Consider the following 26,455-nt stretch of genomic DNA (forward strand, 5'->3'; position numbering starts at 1 on the left):
GATAGTAATACTAATTGGTTTCTTGATTTGTTTATTATTTTTGCTATCGGTAATTCATCCATCATTCTATGCAATTTTATATTTAGGTTAGAATGTTATCATATTATATTTGTTGTTGATGATAATGTTGATTTTTAGGTATCTTTTAATATATATTTATAGGTTATTTTGATGACATGTAATTCAGAATTTCGTCACATAATCGTGTTTAAAGATTATGGAATGGCCAAAATGAAGGTATTTATTGATTATTTTTTGGCTCTTTAGACCAATAGTAGTAATAATTGGTCTTAACAACAAAATCTCCAAATAGATTTTCAATTGTAATGTTTTTCCTAGACTTTAATTTCAATCTATCATTATAAACATGCATACAAAATTCTCAAAAATATTAACTGGACAATTTCCATTTCATTTGTTGTTGTTTTTTTTTCTTTTGATTGCAGCGTTAGAGTACCGCGTGTATATATGGTTCGAGAATTTATCCCAATATTTCTTACAATTCTTAGAGAGGAAGAATTGTAACATACTTAACTCGAGAATTTTATCCTAATATTTCTTACATTAGTTAGAGTTCCGCGTGTATATGTTGTGATTTACATTTTTCAATAGAGAGATATGAATGATTGTTTTAAACATATATTTACAATTCTTAATTCTTAATTCGCGTATCATTTTATGTATTTTTATATTTTGATTATTATGTTATTATATTATATTTATTATTGATGATTTTGAATTTTTGGTATCTTTTCTTAATATTTTATAGATTATTTTGATGATATATACTCGATGTCTCATCACAAAATCGTTGCTAATAGTTAAGGAAGGGCCAAATAAAGGTATTTCCTATTAATTTTTTTTCGGTGTTTAGACCAATAGTAATAATTAAGTTCATTGTCTTGGTATTTCTAACCATTGTATAAGTTTCACTCTTTGCAAAACCAAAAATAACTAATAATCAAACGAAGATCTAATTTAATATTAACCATATGTTTTATTTTTAAACAAGCAAATAGTCATACATAAACAAGCATACATATAACGAGATAACACCCAATCAAACAACAACATAGACTTAAATAAAAGTATTCCCCCCACACAAAGCGTAAAAAAATAGAAGAAAATAGGATCTAACATAAGATGGAACATTTACTATCTTTAAAGCAAGCAGATATGAAGCCATAAATAAGCAAAAATGTAAAATGCACTTTGACACCAAGCAAATAACAGCAAAGAGCCAAACGCTTGACAAAATAAAAACAGCGATTCTTAATGCCCAAAAACGTAACGAAATGTATGAAACAGGGTCTATCATGAGACCAATCATTTTCTAACTCTAGAATAAGCAAAAGAATCAATCTTCAATAAGCAAAACAAATACATTTTAATAACAACTGACATTTCCTAGTGCAGGAATAAGCAAAATAGATAAACAGTGATAAGGCAGTTCATGCATTGGTTTTAGGAGTTAAAATTACACATTGCATTGGAAACATTATTAAATGGTTATTGAGTTCGAGGTGCGTAGTAAATACATCGAGACCCGGGGTTGTTGTTTTGACTGGCGGATGCAAAAGAGATGAAGTGAAGCAAAAATCGGAAGTCGTCGTTCGGACTGGGAGAATCAAAGTTGGCGACGGGAGGCGGGGAATGGGCGAGGCAGAATTATTTTTAAAGTGTTTCGAGGGAGCGGACGTAAAATCACCGGAGGATGCCCCTAGGGATGGAAGCCCTCACATATATAAAGAGCTCAGCCAACCTTGAAGAAAGAGGTTCGAGAGCGACCCTTCTACGCTCTCAAGCTCTGGTTACAGTTCACCACTTCAGAATTTTCATCTTCGGAAGCTATTTGCGCACTTGGACATGGAGGTGCATGCCAAGTGGTTCTCATCATCGTCGTTGTCATTTGCGTGTAACACCGCCTTGTGGAGGCGAAGAAACAATCTTATACGCTTTCGTTTAAAACTTGTTGGTTTAGTTTCGTAACTACGGTTGCTTGCTTTGATCTACTGGATTCGAGACTGTTCTGATTATTATGGAAGTTTATGTTAGTTTTGGGACGGATCTCGTGGAGTTGAAGTCTTTATTTCTTGCTTTTACTTCGTCTTTGTTTATTGTTGGATGTTTGGGTGGAGTCACATTGGTTTGTTGTTGGAGGTTGGAAATTTGCATATAGAAGATGTTTGGATTTGTTGAATCTTGGTGTTTCGGAGTTGGAGTTTCGCATATTTGGTGCTTGATGTTTACGTTATGCATGATTATGGCTATTTACTTTACATTTGCATCCTTTAGGTCAGGTAGCGTAGATCTGTTAGTTTAGGCTTTAATTTCGTTTTAAGTCTCGTTTAAGTTTAGATTTAAGGTTGCTTTCTGTTTCGTGGTGTTTAATACCACAATTGTTTATCTACTATTCTCGTTTGATTCGAAGAAGATGAAGTTGTTGGTAGTTAGAACCCAGGATCGCTTTATGTCGGTACTTTTATACTTCTTTTACGCATATACGCTGGGCTTGATTGATTACGATCTACTTTGTCTCACCCCTACACTTTTAAATGCTTTCCGGACCCTGGTAGTTTGAGGAAATTTGTCTTGCTTTGCTTTATGCTTGTACGTCCAAATTAGGAAAATGCATCTAGTCGAGTTTACCCCACAATTTGTCTTAGAACTTTAAAATATCTCATTTTCTCGAGTCATGTATGTTCGTACGCTTACCGTTTCTTAGACCCGGTAGGTAGAGTAAAGTTATACGATCCTGTAGACTAGATAGGTAGATTAAAATTTGGCTTATCTCTCGGAGCCAGAGTAGTTTAAGTTCTCGACCCACAAAAATTGCGTGGCGTGACCAACCCTTTCCCAAAACATCCTGGTACGATTCGCAACACCTCTTCCTCGTGGTATCGATCCTTCTTCGCACATGCTGGTTGGTATAGTGGGTTGAGATTTTTGAAGGGACAAAGTGCACCCAGCGACCTTTACATTAGTTCCACGGTTTTCTAGCCTGCGAGTCTAGTAGAATCCTCTGGACTGTTAGATTGGTGATATCACACACAGCCTGAAACACATAGCTGCTGACTCTTTAGGACTTGTCGAGAATGGCGCCGTTAACGAGTGGAACATGGTGTTGTTAGTGTGCTTGCGAATGTTTTGGTGTAAATAATTTATTTAACATGTTTTCTTTTGTTCTTTTTCGGTTTATGAGCAGGAGCTACGGTTCGGACAACTGGAACTAACTTTAGTTGGAAGCGCCCGGACAGTTGGCCGGAGTCAAGGAAACTATATTCCCGATTACAGCAGTCGGGGCTTACAACGAGGATCCGGTTCTGAGTTCGGAGAGCGGCAGTGACTTCGTGAGTAAAGAAGGAACCAAAGTCAACCTCAGAAACAGAGGAGGAAAGCGTTGAGAGCATGGCCCAACGCAGGCGACGACGACCCAGAGATTGGCTGGCTAACTGCCCATTTAGATGGCAGACCTGCCCAGGCCATCGTCTCTACCCAGCGCCAGAGGCGATCGACATCAAAACTAATGTGCTGGGCATTCTCCCACTTTCTCAGGTCGAAGGAATGAGTGCCCCTATGAGTTCCTCAATGAATTCAGTAGCTTTTAGCACTCAGAAGAGACCCAACGATGCATGAAGGGAGGATTATCGATTACATACGATCCCATTTCGCGCTAAAGAAGCTAACACGTGGTTGTTAAGGCTTTCTTGCACCCGACTCAATCATACGTGGAAAGACTTCAAGTTGGAGTTCTTGGATTACTTAAAAATTATATTTTATCTCTCTATATTTAATGTGAAATAGCACACTCACAAATGCAGTCATGATCACTTGAAGTATAACATTTTTTGTGGGATGAAGGGAGTATAGAATATTGATATATACTAATTTTACTATTAGTACTCCATTTTATTACATGCTTCAATATGAATCTTTGCCAGAAGCACGTAATACTTTTAAGAAACACACGATCCTATTCATCTAGTTTCTTTAATCGCAAAACACATTCATTGTAAATTTATTTTTTAAATCGTTAGATAATACATTTTAATTAAGGTTTTGATACTTATACTTTTAATATAATTAGATCCATATTCAATACACTTAAGATTTGATTAAATTTTCTTGTAGTGGTAATATTTTCAAAATATATTAAAATGAGTTGAAAATTTGCAATATCGACGAAAAATCTCTCGATAATGAAAATTTATTGATATTTTCCATTATCAAATTATAAATTTATCATTTTTAAATGATTATTGACTACATATGCAATTAACTTAATTTTAAAATAAGAAAAAATACTTAACTAACACGAGATATTTAATTACAATATGAAACCCGTTAAACAAAGATTCAACGAAAATTCTCTTAAATATAAAAATGCATTAATAAGATCCTAATGAAACAAAAAATAAAAAAAATGGAATAAACCAAAATGTATTGATACAAGAGCCCAATAGACCAAAAATATTGTATAATGTCCATCAACATTTTTCATACCAACACATAATATATTTCTCTTTTTTGACTCTAAATTATCTACTGCTCCAACAAAAAATAATCCTGGTAGAGTAGTAGTTAGTGGATAACATAAGTTTAAATATAATAGGATAAGGTAAAATAGAAAGAAAATATTACTTCTCTTTTCCTTGTAGTAGAGACGTTTATTTTTTATCGTTTAGAAAAAAAATACTCCCTCCGTCCTCGAATAGGAGTCCCGATTTCCGTCCGCCATTAGGAGTCCCGGTTAGACATTTTATCTTGGGAGTATAAAAAATGACCCCATTTTTTCCTTAATTTAGAAGCTGCAATTAATTTTAATCCACTTTGATTGCAAATAATAATATAAATGAGTCCACATTCCACTATCACATTTAAATTATTACACTCAAATTTTTCTTAAACCGCACTTCCAACTTCAACTTGGGACTCCTATTCGCAGACGGAGGAGTACAAATAATTAAAGTGGAGAAGAGTAAAGTAAGAGAGATAATAGTGTAGAGAAGACTTATGTTACTCCTATGTTTTACGAAAATTTATCTTATTTCATTTTCGTTCATTCCTAAAGTTTGTCACCTTTCACCTTTACCATTTTTTGTATGGACCCAACATTCTACTAACTCTTTTACACTCACACTTTATTATAAAACTAATATATAAAAGTAGGATTTATATGCCTCTAACTTTTTCAACCACTTTTAATAGATTTAAACCTATCGGGTAAATTGTGACAAATTATTAGAACGGAGGGAGTATCATTTTTCCAAACGGATAATTAAAATAAAATGCTCCTATTATAGTGGGGTCCCGAGGAAATATTAAAATATTATTATTCAAAATAGACTCATCCGAAGAATCTAATATCCTAATATCGATACTTGAAACTAATTATGATGGACTAAGCAATAGAAACAGGTAGTGTAAATTTCGGATGAAGCCCTAAGCCCTCGGCCCAGAGCGGCAGCCCCGTAAATGCATTAGTAAAAGATATTGGTGCGTACAAAAATACTATACATGCTTAAGAAGGTCATGGAGATATTCAAAAATACCATACATGCTTAAAAGGGTCATGGAGATATTCATTCGAATCATATAAACTAACTTCAAACTTCCAAGCAATTGATAATTTCCATCCACACCCTTTTGCATCTTATAATCGTTCATGTAACTCTAATACTCCCTCCATCCATAGAAGTATACATTATTTTCTTTTCGTACGCCTCCAAAGAGTATGAACAGGCAGGCCATGTGAGGGCCTGGGTCATTGTCCCACCCACCAATTTCAATGTTTACTACTCCTCCTCTTTGGGAGTCCGGTTCACCATTTTTGGTAAAGCCCACTTAGGTCCGGGAATATTCCATAAAGACATTGGCCTCACATTAAAAGAACCTTTTTTCACTCACATTTTATTATAAAAATAATATAAAAAGATAGGACCCACATTCCACTATCTTTTTTCACAACTTTCCTTAACATTTTTTAATACTTGCCGAATTCAATCGGACTCCTAAAGTGGGACGGAGGAGTTGTATATTATAATACATTTATACAAAATTTAATTACATATGCTTAGAACGGGTGGTTGTCAACCCCCTTTAACCGTAAGTGCGTTCGAAAGTCCTATAGGCGGCAAAGTTTAGTCCCGAAATTTGATACGGTTACTTATTTCAGTCCGTCCTGAAAATTTGATACACTTCACTTTTACCATTTTTGGTAGTGGACCCCATATCCCACTAACTCATTCCTCTCCATTTTTTTATAAAACTAATACTTTAAAGTAGGCCACATCCCCAACTTAATCACTTTCCAAATTCATTTCTTAAAACCAGGGGGTCAAAGTGTAAAAATTTTGGGGGGCGGAGGGAGTATTATTTTAGCTTCACAAAATACACTTTATCCTTAGTTTTTTTCTATAAAAATTTTAAGAGATCCATAAATGTATCTTATAAATATTATTAGTAAATTCAATTTTAAAATTATTTTCCACATATTATCCATCTTTGTCGGCATCAATTAGGCAGGGGCCGCATGCGAAACAAAAATATGCATAACCTTAAAGATAATTGGGCCCCCCAAATTAAAAACCAACAGTTTTAACTTAATTTGTTATCTTCTTTTAATGGATAACCCTTTTCCCCAAAAAATCTTAAAAATTTTCTGTTATCTCTTTTTTACTTTCCAAAAACCCTTTAAAAACCGTCTAACTAAAAGTTAATCAATTTGGGGACAAGGAAGATAATTTATTTTAATAAAATATCTAAATAGTACTTGTATTGTCCAGATTTCTTCCCAAAAAAAATTTTGTCCAAATTTGGCATTTTTTAAAAAAGTAAGGAAAGGTTTTAAAAAAGTAAAATTTTCCCTACTTTTATATATTATTTTTATAATAAAAAATAAAGAGAAGGAGTTTAATAAATTTTAAAAAAGAAAGGGGAAAAAAAAATGAGAAAATTTTGCGATAAAATAAAAAATTAGACAAATTTTTATGGGGAAGATTTTTTTATAAACACAATTTTGATAGACAAATTAATAAAAATAAATAAAAGAAAGACTCTTTTAAATGGAAAGAGGTAGGGAAAAATTTTTCACGAATCCCTTTTTGCGCAGGCCAGCGTAATAGATATATTGGCGCGTACAAAAATAGTGTATATCAAAAGGTATCTACAAATTCTTTATATATTCATGCACGAGTTTAGAAACATCATCGACATTTCCTAGCAATTGATTTCAAAAGTCCAACACTAATTTCCATCCACACCTCTTTTTCCAATTTATGTATATATATATATATATATACATAAAAATATCATCTTTATTCCAAAATCTGTAATTCCTTCAACCAAATTTCATTCTTTAAAGTCAAATTCTGAGGGAGAAGGAATTGCTTAGTCTTTGAAGTATTGTGGGAGTTGGGAGTCAAGTTATTCAAATGGGAAATTGCTTTGGATCTCAGCCAGCTGCGGATCCTATCCTTTTTCCTGCTATTAATAATTCCAGTGGACCATCCACTCAAGGTTTTATGCTCGTTACTCTTTCTGGGCTTTTGAGAAATTTGTTGGGAGTCTTCAATTTTGGGTAAAAGAGGGGGAAAATGGAAACTTTGCTACTTTTCTTGATTTCCTGATTTGGGTTCTTGCTTTTTTGGGATCTATTTTTGTTTAGAAATAGTGGGGTTGACTTTGAGATATTTGTGTTTGTAGCTACTTCGGTTAATCATAGCAATGGCGGAACCACAGACAGCAGCAGAGGGTTTAGCCAGATTTCGAATGGTGTGAGTGATGATGGAGGTGTTGTTAATGGAGAAATACTGCCTACTCCTAATGTCAAAGTGTATAGCTTTGACGATTTGAGGACTGCTACCAAGAATTTCAGGGGTGATATGAAGTTGGGGGTGGGTGGTTTTGGGACAGTTTATAAGGGATTTGTGGATCAGCATACACTCCTCCCGTCGCGACAAGGGACGGGGATGAGCGTTGCCATCAAGAAGCTCAACCAGGAAAGCACTCAAGGCTTTGATGAATGGCAGGTAATGCAACTCAACTCCTCTTGTACATGGTTGCTCTCATTAATCACATGATATAGGTATATTATAGTATGATTATCAAGAAAGGAATAATATTGACAAACTAGGCTTTGGCTTTTTATGTGATTTGTACATTTGATGATTCTGATCATGAGATATTCATGTGTTGATTTGAAAATGCAGGCAGAAGTGGACTTTTAGGCAGGCTTTCACATCCTAACTTGGTGAAGCTCTTGGGATACTGTTTGAAGATCCAGAGCTATTACTCGTTTACGAAGTTTATGGAGAAGGGGAGCCTCGAGAACCATCTTTTCAGAAGTAAGAATACAGTTTGAAACTAAGAAAGTGAGGAAAGACTCTTCCATTTCAATATCTAGCTTTTATCTGGAATTGCAGGAAATGCTGCAAATGAGCCTTTATCTTGGAACATACGCTCAGAATAGCCATCGGAGCAGCAAGAGGCCTAGCCTTCTTGCACTCCTCTGAAAAGCAAGTCATCTACAGAGACTTCAAGGCGTCCAACATTCTGCTCGATGGCGTATGTTTCTCTGCGATTGTGCTTCAACTAGCCTGATTTTATTGCTAAGTTAAAAGTCTATGCTTGTTTAGAATGATAGAGCTTGCTCATAACACTTGATTTCTTATGCATGTGGTGATGATTTGTGTTGGCATTTGTAGAGTTACAACCCAAAAATATCTGATTTCGGACTAGCAAAACTAGGGCCTGCAGGCGAGAATTCTCATGTAACGACTAATCATGGGCACACACGGCTATGCTGCACCCGAGTACATTGCAACAGGTGAGTTGGCGTTTCATTTAGTTTGATTATTATCATCACAATGTCAATGTGATATATGCATACATGACATTTACCACCAACAGGGCATCTGTATGTAAAGAGTGATGTGTATGGCTTTGGCGTTGTGCTGCTCGAGATGATGACTGGGCTGAGGGCGCACGACACTAGACGGCCTACTGGGAAGCAGAGCCTGGTTGAGTGGTTGAAACCGGACCTCTCCCATCGCCGGAGGCTCAAGGCACTAATGGATAGTCAGATGGAAGGGCAGTACTCGTCCAAGGCCTCGTTGAGGCTGCAAAGCTCACACTTAGATGCTTGGAACCGGAGCCCAGGAAGCGACCCTCAATGGAGGAGGTTGTGGTGGAGTTAGAACGTATTGCAGCCATGAGTACTTCTCATCGACCACCGAGGACTCATCATGCCGGCACCGGGGGAAGATGACCGATTGTGGGATGATTGTTTAATAATCTTCATGTTTGCGCCATTTTGACTGTATCATATATAGTGTATTGAATTTGTTTGTTAATTTTGTTTGTAAGCTTGTTAACACAACACATCAAAATTGAGATTTAAGGAAATGGATAAATATTCAGAATACAGGGAAAATTAATTATGGAAAAAATATGGTCCCCTCATGATCTACAACTGCAAACGAAAACTTACTATAATATCATACTGATTGCACTCTGATATATCACTCCTAGGGTGGTCGATACGATATATCGTATCGAAAACGTCAGACGTGTATCGTACAAAATATCGATATGAAAGAATTTCATATCGTTATCGTATCGAAAATTTTGATATATCGAATTTCGATATATGAACTTTCGATATAAAAATTTAATATCGTTATCGTATCGATATTTCGATATATCGTACGAAATTCGATATATCGTTAAATATCGATATATCAAAAAATTCGATATATATCGTATTTTCAATATAAAATGATATATCGCGATATAAGGATATTCATATCGTTATCGTATCGAAAACTTACAAACGATATCATATCGTATCGAAATTACGATATATCGAAAATTCGATAATTTTTCGATATTTTTCAATACGATACGAGCGATATATCATTTTTTCGATTTTTCCCCACCTCTAATCACTCCCTCTCGTCCCAAAGTAAATACTATACCCTTCGTTCTCAAAGAATGTGTACTTTGGGTTCGATATAGAATTTAATGTAAAATTGGTAAAGTAAGAAAAAGAGAGAAAAATTAATTAAAGTATTGTAAGTGAAGAATGGGTCTCACCTCATTAGGAGTAAAACACTTTCCATAATTAGAAAGTGCATATTCTTGTGGGACGACTAAAAGGAAATAGTGATATTCTTGTGACTAGGGAGTATCACACTTTCATTTTTAGTTTATATGCTCCCTCCGTCCCAATAAATATGAAACGTTTGTTTTTCGGCACATGATTTTATGTAGTGTTGTTTGTGAGTTAAATGAGAGAGAATAAAGTAAGAGAGAGGGAAAAGTAGAGATAAAGTTATTTCTATTTTAAGAAACATTTCATTTTTAATGGGAAACCAAAGGAAAATGTTTCATTTCTAGTGGGACGTAATGAGTATTTTCCATTTCTCTCTCACGTCAATATATAAAAATATACTCCCTCCGTTCCTTCATATTGAGTCATTTTTCCATTTTTGAAAGTCCTCATAGTTGAGTCATTTCCATTTATAGTAATTTTTTCCTCTCTTACTTTCCTCTCTTACTTTATTATCTCTACTTTATTCACTTTTTACTTTATTCTCTCTACCTTTTTCTCTTTCTTACTTTTTTATCTATTTATTTAACACACTCAACATTCATTTCTTAAATTCCGTGCCAAAAGTTCCGCCAACTATGAGGGAACGGAGGAGTATTTTCTCTCTAATTAACACAAAACAATACTCCCTCCGTTCATAATTATATGTTTCATATCTCGACCGTCACAAATTTTAAGAAATTGTTTTACTTTATAAAGTAAAGTGTGTAGAAAAGGAGTAAAGGCCAACGTGTCCTAAACATGTACGCTTTATCAATTTGGCCATAAACATTATCTTTTTGATTATTGGGTCCCTTACAAATAAACTCGATCGAATCGGTCCTAAACGATAAGTACTGCTAAAACAAACGGTCAATGGCATTTAAGGATGTTTTGACCAAAATTAACCATTTTAATTATATCATAAAAATAAAAAAATACTTTCTCCGTCCGGCTAAGATGACACATTCCTTAGCCGCACGAGATTTTAGGAGTTATTGGTTAATGCATTAAATTGGAGAGAAAAAGGTAGGTGGAAGTATTAAAATAGAGAGAGAAAGAAGATTAATATTTTAATAGGGGTGGAAAAAGTGGTTGAGTGTATTAATTGGAGAGAGAAAGTTTCCAAAAAGGAAATGTGTCATCTTAGTTGAGACGAACTAAAAAGAAAACGTACCATATTAAGTGGAACAGAAGAAGTAATTGTTTAGAAGGCATGAATTTTTTGAGTTCATAATAGGCTAAATGCTGGTTGCCCCCAATTTCAATAATTTGAATTTTGCAATGCGTTACTTGACGCATAAATTCCATCCAGAGGAAACAATTCCTCGCCGGAATTCCTCAAACTGCAGCAAATCCACTCTCTCCTCATCTTCTCCGGCTTCTCCGACCACTCTTCACTCGTCACACCACTCCTCCTTCAATGCATATCCCTCCCTTCCTTACCCCGCGCCTACGCCCTCTCCATCCTCAACCGCATTCGCCGCCCCGATGTCCACACCTACAACGCCCTCATCGGAGACTTCACCTCCGACCCAAACACCACAATTCTCATCTACGCCAAGATGCACCGTGAGGGCGTCTCCCCGACAAAGCACACCTTCCCTCTCCTCCTCAAGTCCAATCGCTTCTCGATCTTCGCGCACTCGATAAAGGGAAACCGAGAAGCAATGTCAAATCGTGAGAATCAATAAACTTGCTTCACTCCGATTTTGGTACGATTTGGAGTGAAGCAAGTTTATTGCAATTGCAAAACTCGTACGAAATCGCCGCGACTGCGACCACCGCTACTCGCCGGACCGTCGCTCTGTACAAGAACGCTCCATCGAACCGCAGCCTGCGCCGGACCCTCCGTTTGTCGCCAAGAGAGGAGAATGAAGAAAGGAGACTCGAAGAAAGTGTTTTTAATATTATTTTTTATTTTTCCGATATAACTAAAAATACTACCTCCGTCTAGACGTGGCCACGGCTCAAAACCGCCGGTTCCGGTTGGGCGATTGGTGGAACTCGAACGCCGATACGGTTATCCGGTTCCGTTCCGGTCTTATAACCGCGGGATTTCACGTTCGTGGCCGGTTCCGGTTCTGTTCCGGCTCAATTTATTTATTTTTTTTAAAAATTTTATAGTTATAACTTTTAAATTCTATAGTAGAATCCAAAGATAATTGATAACGATAAATGATAACGATAAAGAATTGCAATTTTATTGATTTGAAACTTTGAACGTAAATTTCTACAATACAATTACAAGTTACAACTTACAACTTACAAGTTACAAAATACAACAATACAATTATACACTTGAATTTAAAATTTAAATACAAAATTACAATTTACAAAAAACATATTAAAAGTAAAGTTGAAACAATTAGAAAAAAAAAAATGGGATAATCTTTCTCGTGTGTTCCCCACCACTCTAGGACGCCGATTTGGGCGGGTGTAGGACCCGCATCACTAAAAGTATGGTGGCGTGCTTCCAAATAAAAATCTAACTCGCTACCGATCCCATCGAGGTGTGCCTGAGCTTGAGCCCGTGCCGTAGCCTTATAAGTCGGCTAATTGTGATTGAGCATCGGGTCATCATAAGCAAAACCAAAACCGGTTCTCCGACACGAACCGGCGCTTAACCGTCCTTTTTCGGACCTACGCCGCAACCCTACGAACCTACGGCGAACGGCTACATATTCCCCGCTTAACCGGCGGTTCGAACCGTCTGGTTCCGCGTTGCTTATTTTTGAACGATCCAGCTCAGAATCAGAATCAGAATCGGATTTCGAACCGAACCGCGTCCGATTCTCGCTTCAACCGTGTGGAAACCGCGGTCCGGTTTTGGCCACCTCTACCTCCGTCCCCAAAATTTGCTACACTTTGACTCCGATCGGGTTTTAAGAAATGTAATGGAAAGTGAGTTAAAAAGTTGGTGGGATGTGGGTCCTACTTTTAAAGTATTAGTTTTATAATAAAATGTGAGTAGGAATGAATTAGTGGAATATGAGTAGACACTACCAAAAATGGTAAAAGTAAGTGTATCAAATTTTCGGACTGAACCGAAATGGTAATATGTATCAAATTTTCTGGGACAGAGGTAGTATTAATTAAAATGGTTAATTTTGGTCAAAACTCGCTTAAATGTCATTGAAGCTTGTTCTCAAATTTAAGACCGATTTTAGTCCGAGTTCATTTCAGTGAGGGACAAAATAATTAAAAAGATCAGTGATGAACAAATTGATAAAACGGCCATATGTTTAGGATCACATTTGGCCTTTACTCATGAAAAGTTAATTGAGACGTGGATCTTACTTTTATATATTAATATATAATAAAATATAAGTAGAATTAATTAGTAGAATATAAGGTCTCCTAAAATATGGTATCATCATTTAAATAAGAGACAATCGACTCAAATTGACTAAATTTTTATTAAATTCTTATGTTCACACCAATATAAAAATAGTGGTATAATTATTAATGGTCGAGCCGGACAAATTGGGCAAAGAAGGGCGACCCAAGGCGGCAGTTCGAGTGGGAGTCCTGGACACTAAATGAAATATTCAAAGAATAGAATATTGGGATTAGCAATATATCAGAAAGAATTGTGAGGAATAATCCTTAAATAAGGTTGAAATCATCCACATGTAGAAATTACATTGAATATATAAAATCTAACAGAAAAACAACTTCATCTTCTCCAGTTTCATCTTTTATGCAATCCCATCGAATGCCTCTCTCTCATAACTCAAATCTCTATAGTTAGATCGGCTATGGCTAAGTAGTTGATTAGAGCAACTATGGCCTCTGTGGTTGTGGAATGATTCAACTGAGTATGTCAAAATTTCGCATTTGTGTTTCAATCTTGGATAATCAAATTGAATTATGAGAAGCAAGTGTGTATATGTTCATATCAAAACAAGCATCACTCATCATCAGATAGCATGATCATAAATTGCTAATGCTGTATGTACAATGGAAGGATGAATATATTGGTTTGGTTATTTTCAACCTAACCTCGAATATGTTGAAGGCACTCGACTGCAAGTTGAAGGTTGCCTGCAGCGACAATCAGTGCTAGGATGTTTTGTAGGGTATCGGAGAAGCCCATTTCCTGTAAGCGGGCGAGTTGAGTACCATATTGGTGTTGGTATTCACAACCTGGTCGTCGAGGAAAAGTTGGAAGCATGCCAGCACATATTGCGAGGTTACCAAACAGATATATTAGCCTCTGCAATGTCACACCAGCACTTATTTGATCCCTACCTGCTATTTCATCTCTGCACTTAAAAATTTCAACACTCAGTGAGCTAGGTGGACACATTTCTGAATGAATTCAACAACAAGAAGACTTACATGAACGCCTCAGTATTTAGAACATTGTGATAAATCAAGAGTGCCTGAAATGGGATAAAACTACTTTAAAACAAGAGTTTAAACAGCTTTTAATATGTACAAAGAGGGTCTAACATCTTACATTCACAACCGGACGGGTAGCTAACTGCTGAGAAAACTCAGAATTTAGCATCACATTTCTAATCCGAGGGTTGGAAGCAAGCACGCTCCTGAGCCTTGGGGTGAAGCCAAAGAACTAAGATCCATATAGGAGACAAATGAGTTTGATATGTTATCAAAAGTAAAGAGAGAGAGAGCTAGCTAACCTGAATCAGAAATCGAGGATTACGTAACATGTGTTGGATCGCTTCATCAACCATGGGGCTTTCCGGAAACCCACTAGAATTTGTAATAGCTAGTATAGACACTGGCAACCCCTCCAGATCAAGTACACCAGCCGTTCTTCCAACTGCAAATTGCATTTAAAAACATCACAATTACAAATTTGAGAATATCTAGAAAACCATGAGATAGAGATGCAACCTGCTTGAGGTGTTGCGCTTGCAGTTTGAGGAATCACACCAGCATGAGTTGCAAGATCAAGAAACATGTCTATCAGCTTCTCCAATGTCCCCACAGAAGTTACTTCACCCTCACCTGTTATTTTAGTATGCAATTGGTTACTTCAATAGGAAGATGCACAGGCCATACAACTCTTTTCTAACTGTTAAGTTTTAGCTAATTGTTCATTTGCAAGGCAAAATTAGAAAAATGAAGTTGAACATTGATAAAGAAAATAGCTCTTGTAAGAAAAATGCAACAATCGTGTTTGTATGTAGTACAAGTATCAAAGGGACGACCAGAAAATAAATGTACCTGTCCATCCATCGGATCTTTTTCTATCTTCTCTGCAACACACAGCCTATGAAGTGAATTAACCAAGCCACAAATTTCAACAGGCATTATGGAAATTGTGATATTCTGATGTGGCAGTGTATGTTGAAGTAAAGAACCAACTTTTGATATAATTTTTCGTAGAAATGAACCAAGGAGCAAAACAGAAGACTTACGCGCACGCCTGATCAAATAAAGATTTTTGGCAAACCAGGATTGCCTGAAAGGAGATAAGAGTACAAGTAGTCAATGTGATAAACAGAGGGTTAATGTTTCAAAACTGACTTTTAAAAGAACAAATCACAAATGACTTTGAACACATTGCCAAGTCTGATATTATTGGCTTCGTCCATTGCCTCACGGATCATCCCATGCATGATATTAAAGTCTAGTGCTGCGTCCAATATCGTACGGAGGGTTGTAGGATCATTAAGTATGAACGCCACCTCTGGGTTATGAGCCAAAATATCACTCAAATCCTGCGTACGCATGAGCATGTTGCAAACACTCTGCGGATCATTGAATAAATCCCGAATAACGGGTATGTAGAACATATATCTAACCAGTATAGCATCATCAACAATCTTTCGCAACCCTTCACGCAATATATCAAGTCCGCTATCTAGAATGGGATCCTCAGGTGCAGAACCTCGAACCACATAAACAGTTTGATTATCTTCTAGACCTATCAATAAAATTGTTCTGGTTATATCAAATGAATAACCACAAACAACATTCAAGAAGACCACAAATTCACCATATTTAATGGGCATCTTCCTAAAATGAAGGAACTACTAGAAATTCTTCCTAATGTCCATTACCAATATAGTAATTTCTTGACGATAACTAACATCATAATTTTAAGAAATCCGAAGAAATCAATTAGAGAAGGCGTACCATAACAGCTTAGGGTTTGATTGTCCTTCATTTCGCGGCCTTTGTGGATGAGACGCTTAGCTGAAACACCACATTCCCGAGAAACGATTGACTTGAAATCCCGAACACTCGTATTCAACTTCGCACGGATAAAGATTTTGGACTCCCCGGCGCCACGGATTTTTACCGTGACCTCATCATCTCTGTCGCGGTGGCTGTAACTGCAACTGGCCATTCCAGTATGATCGGAAAATGAAAGATCGGGCAAGAAATCCAGAGGCCTAACCTCTCTATGAATTCAAACTAAATTTCTGTGAGCTGAAAATCAGTTGAGAAATGAAGTAACTGCTTGTTTGTACCCGCGCAAATACAAAAACAAATTCAATTCTTCTTTATTTAACCGTCCGTTCAGATTCCATTTTCAAATCTATTCGTTTCTGTTTTATGCGACTTACTAAGACTTCTACTCCCTCCGTTTCCGCTATAGTTAGACACACAATTTAAGAAAAATTGTGTTAAGTGAATTAAGTAAAATAAATGATACTCTCTCTGTCCCATTAGAAATTAAACGTTTTCATTTTTGGGTTGTCCCAATAAAAATGGAACGTTTCCTAAAATGGAAACAACACTATCTCTACTTTTTTTTTCTCTCTTACTTTACTCTCTCTTCATTAACTAACTAAACAACACTGCATAAAATCTAGTGCCGGAAACTAAATGTTGCATATTTATTAGAACGGAGGGAGTATATAAGTAGGTAATGAAAATGGTAGACAGATGAAAAGATAATAACGTAAGTGAGAGTAAAGTAAGAAGGGCATGGAAACAATTGGTTTGAAGGACAGCCTCCCTCTTCGGAGGGCGGAATAAATGAATAAAGCCCATGCCACCTGAATAGAGTTTCAAAGAACGTCAAGCTAAAGACGTAAAACAAGTCCGTATTGGAAGACAACCCCACATTGGTATCATTTATTTTTGTTTTTTCAGTTTTATTTTAGTTCAAGTTTTGTTCTACTTTTTTTTTTTTATAATGAATAAATAAGTTGAATAAAAAGACAAATGTTTCATACAACATACACTCGGGCTTACCCGAGGGAACATCAAATGGAAGAAAACGCTAAGTCTAGCAAAAGACTAGCAAAAACATACAAGAAGAGATCACTGTCAACATCATGAACTATCCATCTAAACCCAGAGTGGGCAGCCTTGTTAAAACCCCTTGAGTGGAAAACCCAGTGGGATAAAACTCCCCAAGGGAAAAAAGAGTATTGATAACTCATGATGCGCCTACAAAACAGGTCCAAAACTCCCAACAGACAATGCTCCATAATCATCGGTCTGGAAGATGTAGTATCACTTGATCTTGAGGAAACCGAGAGTAGAGGAGGCTGTATGTGGCCTCCTTGAAATGGAAGATCACCCGAGTCACGTCCCAAGCTTTACCATCGAAAATAACAGCATTACGCGCCTTCCAAATAAGGAAAACCGTGTCCACAAGGGCTATCCGTTTAGCCACTTGAATAATTGCCAAGCCTCTCGAGTGGCGCCTAGCCCATTTGATGATACTCTTAATAGTTGTGGATCTTCTCACCGTACCGAGCCAGAGCATGATTTTACCCAAACAGCCCAAGTCTTCGTGCATTTGAAGAAAAGGTGTATTCTTCATGAAAACCACAGAGTTGGCACGAATGATCGATATCCAGGTAGTGCAACCGGTCCCGAGTAGAAAGCCTTCCCCGAACCGCAAGCCAAGTGATGAAAGAGTATTTGGGCGGAACCACATCCTTCCAAACATATCGGGCCCAGGCAAGCTTTTCACCTTTTGGGCGGAAGAACTCATAAGCATACTGTACACCATTAGAAGCAAACCATTTCTCCCACTTCTGGATAGTCTCCTGTCTTGAGCAAGTTTCCAGCATCAGGTCGCAGATAGTCAGAAGTCTTTTGATAAAGGGAGAATCGTTCATAGCATGTACTGTCCAATCCCACAGAGTTCGAGTTCGGAGATATTCCACATGGATCCATCTAATCCAGAGTGAATCTTTCTTTGTGTGGATGTTCCAAAGAATTTTTGCATGAATAGCCACATTCCAAGATCTGAGGTCCCTCAAACCAAGCCCTCCTTCCTCTCTCGGTAAGCAAACGTCTTTCCAAGCAACTTGGGCAAACTTCTTCCCCCACAAGAAGGACCGTGCAACACCAATGATCCGATCAATGACCATGTAAGGAACCGGGAAAGCCTGGAGCCAATAGGATTCAACGCCATGCAAAACAGATCTAATTAGTTCCAGCCTACCTGCAAAAGATAAACGCCATACTTGGTCATTTTTTGACGAGGGCTGTCAGTTTGTCGATGAGAGAACCAAAGTCCGACGCTGCCAGACGCTTTGAGGCAAGTGGGATCCCCAGGTATTTGATTGGAAGTGTGCCTTCAGGGAATCCGAACAGGTGGAGCAGATCTTCCTTAGGGACTTTGATTAACCCTGCAATAAACATATTTGATTTATTCTGATTAACTTCTAACCCCGAACAGGCTGAAAATTCCTCCATGGCACGTGCCAGCACCTGCATAGAAATAAGATCACCTCTGCCGAAGAGCATGAGGTCGTCTGCAAAAACATGGTGAGTGATACGAGCCCGTTCGCATTTTCTGTGGTATTTGAAGGCCCCCACAGTACGAACAGACAAAAGACAGGAAAGATATTCCGTGCAGAGATTAAACAGGGGGGCGACATAGGATCACCTTGGCATAGACCTCTTTTACCTCGAAAATAACCGTGGTGGCTCCCATTAATTGTGACCGTGTAAGACGGGGAGGAGACACACTCCATGATCCAATGTAAAAAACATTGATGAAGTGCCCAATGAATTCATCGGCAAAACACACTTCTATTTTGAGAATTAGCAGACACATTGACTCTAGTCAGCAGATTGCTGAGGAGCCACCATAGCGGTCCCCTGAATTCATCTTAGCATCCCGCTGAGAACCTATTCTCCTTCCAACCAGGAAAGAAGTGCCCAATGAATCTTCTTGATTTGTGTATCAAGCATATTTAGGGAGTTTGAGGGAGAGAGGCAGTAGAGTGTAGAAAATCGATGATTCCTTGATAATATTATTGCTTCAGATTTCTACTCTTTATATAGGTACTTGTATTAACACCCATGCTATGCATGGTACATAACATTTTCATATAATGAATACTAATATTAATGAAACTATAAAAAATAAAAATTCAAAATAATAGAAATATTTACAAAACAAAAATGTAAATCATGTCCCACTCTAAATTAATAATTTATTCATTTATAATAAATGAAAATATTTCAAATTCAACAAATGATTTTATACGATTTTAATTTATGGTATAAGTGGAGTAAAATAAATGACAAAGAAGAGATGTGTGACTAATGATCAAATAGTGTGAGTTAGTTAGAATACGATATACAAATAAAGAAAATATGGTTGAGTTTAGATCGAAGATAAAAATTCATATTATTATATAAATATAATAATTATATAGTTTAATTGTGTATTATCATATGAAAAAAACAGAGTACAATTTTACATATCACATGATAATTTAGTATAGCTAGCATACTAAATTTAAATGCATACATCTATTTATACTTATTTCATAATTTGAATAATTGATAAGTGTTATCTCTATCCAAATAAATATGAAATATAATTCATTTTATTATTCATCCTAATAGTCAAATTTCTAAAATTGTTAGAATGTTGTATATATCACAATATTCGTTGTAGAGAGTAATAAATAAATACATAGATTTATATACTTCATTTAAAAGAATTGAATTTTAAAAACAATATTGAACAAAATCCAATAAATGAAAAATCTCTCTATTTAGAAAGGATACATTATAAAATTCTCTACTAATATTTAAATTGTACTAATAATAATAGAACTCAACATCCAAATTAAACTCAATTCATTTATAAAGGATAATTTATAAAATTATCTACTACTAATATTTAAATTGTACTGACAATATTATTAAATCCCAAAATTTTTTAAACTAACATAACAACTACAATATACTTAAAGCACAAACTAATGTCCAAACTAAAGCCCAAACTAAAGCCCAATTGTGTACATACATTAATGTTTCCCCTCAACCCTAAACCGACATGCTGCTAACCCGCCTCTATTCTTCTCTCCCTTAGGGACCCGCCTCGCCGCAACTCATCATGCCCTGTCTCGCCGTACGCCCGTCGACGGCGCTGCTTGTGAGGTGTGACGTTAGCTGTGTTGCTGCAGTAGGGAAGTTCCAGCTCTCTCTCTCTCTCTCTCTACCTCTTGGCCGCCGGCGTGCATGCACACTTCATCGGCACGCCTTGCCTCGCTGTCCAATGTCGTGATTCACCGCCCACTTGCTTCCTTCACACCCACCGCACTGCATAGCTCGCCCAGCCGTCGTTCCCCGCCTTCCTCAGCCTCGCCGCCTTGCAGCCACTGCTCCGCCTCCATCAGCCTTGCCGCCTTCGTCACCCATCGTCAGAGCTGTCGCTGGATTCCAAGATTCATGCTACGCTGCAATCAAAAATATAATTATCAGTAAATCAATCAATAAAAATGCAGATTCAATTAAAGGTGTGTGTATGTATATATGTGTTTTATCTTGTTTGATAAGCCACTGTTTACCAATTTTTTGTCCAATAATATTTGTTTCTTTTCAGTCCAATGTTGTCATGTCTCAAAATGACCAAAAGGGTAAACAAAATAGCTTCACATTTTCCTTCCAAAATGGGCATCAATGTCTTTTTACCAAACTGACACTTTAGATGATGTTAGATTACAAGTGTATGTACAAGGAAATGTATCAATCTATTTTCTAATGCTATCAATCAATTCCCTTAATTGTATCAATCTATAATTGGGGTATCATTGTGATTGATCCCCCATAATATTTCTTTTTAACACTCCCCATTAAGTTGAGTAGTGGGATCTCGAAAACTCAGCTTGCGAAGTACACTTGTGAAGCTTCTTGAATTAACAGCTTTGGTGAGGATATTTGCCGGTTGATCTTCGGATTGAACATAGGGTATGTCACACCTCAACCCTTATGACATATGCCGTGATTCACTGCCCACTTGCTTCCTTCACACCCGCCGCACTGCATAGCTCGCCCAGCCGTCGTTCCCCGCCTCCATCAGCCTTGCCGCCTTCGTCACCCATCGTCAGAGCTGTCGCTGGATTCCAAGATTCCTGCTACGCTGCAATCAAAAATATAATTATCAGTAAATCAATCAATAAAAATGCAGATTCAACTAAAGGTGTGTGTATGTATATATGTGTTTTATCTTGTTTGAGAAGCCACTGTTTACCAATTTGTTGTCCAATAATATTTGTTTCTTTTCAGTCCAATGTTGTCATGTCTCAAAATGACCAAAAGGGTAAAAAAAATAGCTTCACATTTTCCTTCCAAAATGGGCATCAATGTCTTTTCACCAAACTGACACTTTAGATGATGTTAGATTACAAGTGTATGTACAAGGAAATGTATCAATCTATTTTCTAATGCTATCAATCAATTCCCTTAATTGTATCAATCTATAATTGGGGTATCATTGTGATTGATCCCCCATAATATTTCTTTTTAACACTCCCCATTAAGTTGAGTAGTGGGATCTCGAAAACTCAGCTTGCGAAGTACACTTGTGAAGCTTCTTGAATTAACAGCTTTGGTGAGGATATTTGCCGGTTGATCTTCGGATTGAACATAGGGTATGTCACACCTCAACCCTTATGACATATGCCGTGATTCACTGCCCACTTGCTTCCTTCACACCCGCCGCACTGCATAGCTCGCCCAGCCGTCGTTCCCCGCCTCCATCAGCCTTGCCGCCTTCGTCACCCATCGTCAGAGCTGTCGCTGGATTCCAAGATTCCTGCTACGCTGCAATCAAAAATATAATTATCAGTAAATCAATCAATAAAAATGCAGATTCAACTAAAGGTGTGTGTATGTATATATGTGTTTTATCTTGTTTGAGAAGCCACTGTTTACCAATTTGTTGTCCAATAATATTTGTTTCTTTTCAGTCCAATGTTGTCATGTCTCAAAATGACCAAAAGGGTAAAAAAAATAGCTTCACATTTTCCTTCCAAAATGGGCATCAATGTCTTTTCACCAAACTGACACTTTAGATGATGTTAGATTACAAGTGTATGTACAAGGAAATGTATCAATCTATTTTCTAATGCTATCAATCAATTCCCTTAATTGTATCAATCTATAATTGGGGTATCATTGTGATTGATCCCCCATAATATTTCTTTTTAACACTCCCCATTAAGTTGAGTAGTGGGATCTTGAAAACTCAGCTTGCGAAGTACACTTGTGAAGCTTCTTGAATTAACAACTTTGGTGAGGATATTTGCCAGTTGATCTTCGGATCGAACAAAGGGTATGTCACACCTCAACCCTTATGACATATGCACTTACTATAAATAAATTCAAAAATTTTAAAATAAATAATCCACATGTCAACTACATAAAATCCACATATTATATTAGGTACATATTTCAAAATTTTCTGAAAAGCAGTGGGGCCCTCTCACCACTCTATATATAGCACATTTATCTACATGCATAAATGATGAGGGAGAGAAGTTGCCAAAATGCGTCAGCCGCCGACCCTTATAATAATTGTAACTCACGTCAACCCACGAATCATTGATATCTTATTCCTGAAAAATATTAGTGGTTTATATGAGCCACAACTCAGTGCGTATAAACCTTGCCTTTAATTTTACATCACAAAAGTCAAACACGTTCTTTCACCAAAATATATCACCAGAAGTAATAAATATCATAACAATTTAACATTCATATGCATATGCCTCTCCATTCTTTTTATTATTCTGTGACACATCAAGCCTGGTATCTGCCCGGGATTTCCATTGTATACGACCCGTAGGTCCCTTATATTTATTTGACCTTTCCACGAAGGTCCCTATTTGATTTGACCTTTCCACGAAGGCCCCTCTTTGCATATTTTGACCTTTCCACGAAGGCCCCTCTTTGATTTGACCTTTCCACGAATGTCCCTCTTTGCTCTTTGTATTGACCCGTAGGTCTATTATCATTGTATATGACCCTTAGGTCTTTTGCCATTGTATATCAGATCCAGAGCAAGACTGTCACATATCCTCTTTAATCCAATGATTCAAATGATTCCAAGATGATACATCAAACATATCCATTGCACCAATTACATAACTATATATTCCATCAATTAATTCCAATACTATAGATAAACATATTCATTGCACAAATCACATATCCACATCACATTTCACTATCAATATCAAATAACACATAACCATTTAGTCTCATATCATATAATTCAAATATTCACTTCAATTTAACACATAGCAATCAATCATATAAAATATGTAAAATTTAAAGTGTGATTTATACACACCTGATGATAATTTAACTGGAACTCCAAATCCTTACAACTCATAAATCCCAAATTTATTTTGCATCTGCTTATTTGTTGAGGCATCTTCATTTTCTCTTATTTTCCAACTTCTTTTTATTTTTCTCAAAATATATATATATATATATATATATATATATATATATATATATATATATATATATATATATATATATATGAATAATAATTATGTATGTTGGCCACTTTAACATCTCATATCTCATACCAATCAAAATGAATATTATAAGGACAAGTGTCATATCCTTCGTTAAGAATGCAGCACGTCAAAATTACACAATTATATAATACATACTATATACTATCAACATACACGCACACAAATCAATTAATATACAACTCTAATCTCCAAATACATGCATAAAATATATTTATATATATATTGTACTATTTATATATATGTACATACATCAGTATTAACACATTCACACACATTCACACACATTAGTGTCCTATTTCCTTCTTAATCTCATCCCTTGGATCCTTGAATTGGATGGTTATGATCAACGCATTATTAGTCTATAATGTTGCATTATTAGCCGTTGTGCATTATTAGAACCGCTGTGCATTATTAGAATGAAAATGTGCATTATTAAATGACACGTGGCATTAATCTAACCGTCAGATGACAAAATCGTGGGGCTAGGATTAAGAAGGAAAAAGGACAAAAGATATGAAAATGATTTGAATACATCCCTATATATACTCTAATTTATATAATAAAAATAATATATACACTTCCATTTTAACAATTCCCGCAAATCAAAACTATCCATATATTCGACTATATTGAGTCGACATAACAATAAATATTCTCTATGACACAATTAATATCTCTGTAGTAAAAATGACAATTTAATATGCAATAACAATATAATATAATAATATGCAAAATAATGCAGGTTTCGGGTTAGGAATGTCACAGGGTAGTTCCACATTTCCACTTTCGATGTTCTCTTTGATGAAATGCCTATCGACCTCGACATGTTTGGTGCTATCATGTTGCACAGGATTTTTAGATATGCTGATTGTTGCTTTGTTGTCATAGAAGAGTTGGTTGTTTGGTGGAGCGAGCCCAATTCCCTCATTAGTCTCCTCAGCCATAATATCTCCATTAGCCCACTTTTCATTCCTCTGAACTCGGCTTCAGCACTTGATAAAGCAATTACTTTTTGTTTCTTGCTCCTCTAAGTGACTAGGTGTGATATCCCTGACCCGAAACTTGCATCATTTTGCATATTGATATAGTTTTATTGATCATTTCATATTTATAGTGTTAATTGCATATAATTATATATATAGAAACGTGTGTAGATGTATTTAAATACTAAATAATTAATTTAGGTGTGTGAATGTATAGTAATACTTGTGTGTGCATGATAATATTATAAGTATGGAAAACTATAGTATTTATAGAAAAGCATATGTGTACATGGACGAATTTTTTTTATTTACGTGTATCTAGGTGCAGTGATTCTATTTAAGTACTTATACGTGGGATTAAATTTTTATAGAGTATTGGTATATATAGTGGATGGCTATGTGACCTCTTTAAATTGATCAAACTTTAGCTTCTATAATATTTGAATAAATACTTTTGTATGTGTGAATATATGACTATACACGAGGGATCAAGAGAGGCAATGTATACATGTCTTCTAATTAGGTGTATTAATTTAGAATCATGACTAAGTCTAAGCCGACATTAGGTCTATATATGAGAGAGAGTATATAGTTGATAAAATGGGGGAATAAGAAAAAAAAAAAAAAGAGGAAAGGCTACGGACAGAAATGAATATCGAATTCAAAGAGAATAATTTCATGGACAGAGAGTTGTGAAGTAGGAGACAAAATAAGAGATCCGGTTAGACTCTGTGGTGAATATAAATCACATTTTTAATTTTACATGCATTATATGATTAATTGTTATGTATTGAGTTGGAGTTGACTTATAGTAAATATTTTGGATCGTATTATGTGAGCCTGATATAGTTATGTATGATTTGAAATTATTTTTGTGGAATATGATATGGATATGTGAGTGGTGCAATTGATATGTTTTGCATATGATAGTGAAAGTACATGAATCATGTGACTAAAGAAGATATGTGAAGGATCTGAATTTCTAGAGGGACCTACGGGTCAAATACAGAGGGACTGATGAGTCCGATACAGAGGGACCTATGAGTCCAATTACAGAGAGATCTTCGGGTCAAATACAGAGGGACCTATGAGTCCAATTACAGAGGGACCTTCGGGTCATAGAGGAATCCCGGACAGATACCAGACTTGATTTGTCACAGAATAATAAATTGAACAGAGTGACATATGCATATGTATATGAACTTGTTTCAAATATTTGTTGGTTATTTTTATATATATTAGTTAAAGAATAAGTTTGATTGTTGAGCTATGAAATTAAAGGTAAGATTTATATACACTGAGTTGTGGCTCATATAAACCACTAATATTTTTCAGGAATAAGATATCAGTGAAGTTTTTGATTGACATGGGTCATAGGAACTCCACGTGTTATAAGGGTCGGCGGCTGACGCATTTTGGCAACCTTCTCCTCCTTGTCATTTTTGCATGTAGATAAATGTATAGTATATAGAGTGGTGAGAGGGTCCCACTACTTTTTAGAATGTTTTGAAATGTGTACTTGATAAATGTTGGTTTTTGAAATTATATAATATGTGTGTTTATGTACTTGACGTGTAGTTATTTATTTTAAAATTTTGATTTTATTTATAGTAAGTGTACATACGTCATAAGGGTTGGGGTAT

General features: G+C 36.1%; 2 protein-coding genes and 1 pseudogene across 2 annotated transcripts; 2 read left to right on the forward strand and 1 right to left on the reverse strand.

Annotated features, from left to right (window-relative positions):
- The first annotated feature begins 7,301 nt into the window (after positions 1-7,301).
- On the forward strand, positions 7,302-8,228 carry LOC125210576 (probable serine/threonine-protein kinase CST). The gene is made up of 3 exons (XM_048110113.1): positions 7,302-7,518; positions 7,705-8,030; positions 8,211-8,228. The coding sequence occupies exons 1-3, from the start codon at positions 7,434-7,436 to the stop codon at positions 8,226-8,228; spliced, it is 429 nt and encodes a 142-aa protein (XP_047966070.1). The 5' UTR covers positions 7,302-7,433.
- Positions 8,229-8,230: 2 nt separating this feature from the next.
- Positions 8,231-9,353, forward strand: LOC125212093 (annotated as a pseudogene).
- Positions 9,354-11,532: 2,179 nt separating this feature from the next.
- On the reverse strand, positions 11,533-16,418 carry LOC125210577 (ubiquitin domain-containing protein DSK2a-like). The gene is made up of 10 exons (XM_048110114.1): positions 16,205-16,418; positions 15,619-15,992; positions 15,519-15,527; positions 15,290-15,335; positions 14,957-15,070; positions 14,740-14,882; positions 14,556-14,669; positions 14,435-14,478; positions 14,096-14,358; positions 11,533-11,735 (listed from the first exon to the last, which is right to left on the reverse strand). Exons 1-10 carry the CDS (start codon positions 16,416-16,418, stop codon positions 11,533-11,535), a joined length of 1,524 nt encoding a protein of 507 aa, XP_047966071.1.
- Positions 16,419-26,455: the final 10,037 nt, after the last annotated feature.

The sequence above is a fragment of the Salvia hispanica genome, chromosome 3 (assembly GCF_023119035.1).
Source record: "Salvia hispanica cultivar TCC Black 2014 chromosome 3, UniMelb_Shisp_WGS_1.0, whole genome shotgun sequence".
NCBI lineage: Eukaryota > Viridiplantae > Streptophyta > Magnoliopsida > Lamiales > Lamiaceae > Salvia > Salvia hispanica.

What these genes read in the sequence shown, in the direction of transcription:
- LOC125210576 (XM_048110113.1), top strand. Translation starts at nt 7,434, where the DNA reads ATGGGAAATTGCTTTGGATCTCAGCCAGCTGCGGATCCTATCCTTTTT. An exon ending in CAGTGGACCATCCACTCAAG is followed by an intron (nt 7,519 to 7,704) that starts GTTTTATGCTCG and finishes TTGTGTTTGTAG; the next exon opens with CTACTTCGGTTAATCATAGC.
- LOC125210577 (XM_048110114.1), bottom strand. Translation starts at nt 16,418, where the DNA reads ATGGCCAGTTGCAGTTACAGCCACCGCGACAGAGATGATGAGGTCACG. An exon ending in ATCCTCGATTTCTGATTCAG is followed by an intron (nt 14,670 to 14,739) that starts GTTAGCTAGCTC and finishes TATGGATCTTAG; the next exon opens with TTCTTTGGCTTCACCCCAAG. An exon ending in GTGCCTTCAACATATTCGAG is followed by an intron (nt 11,736 to 14,095) that starts GTTAGGTTGAAA and finishes CCCTTTATCGAG; the next exon opens with TGCGCGAAGATCGAGAAGCG.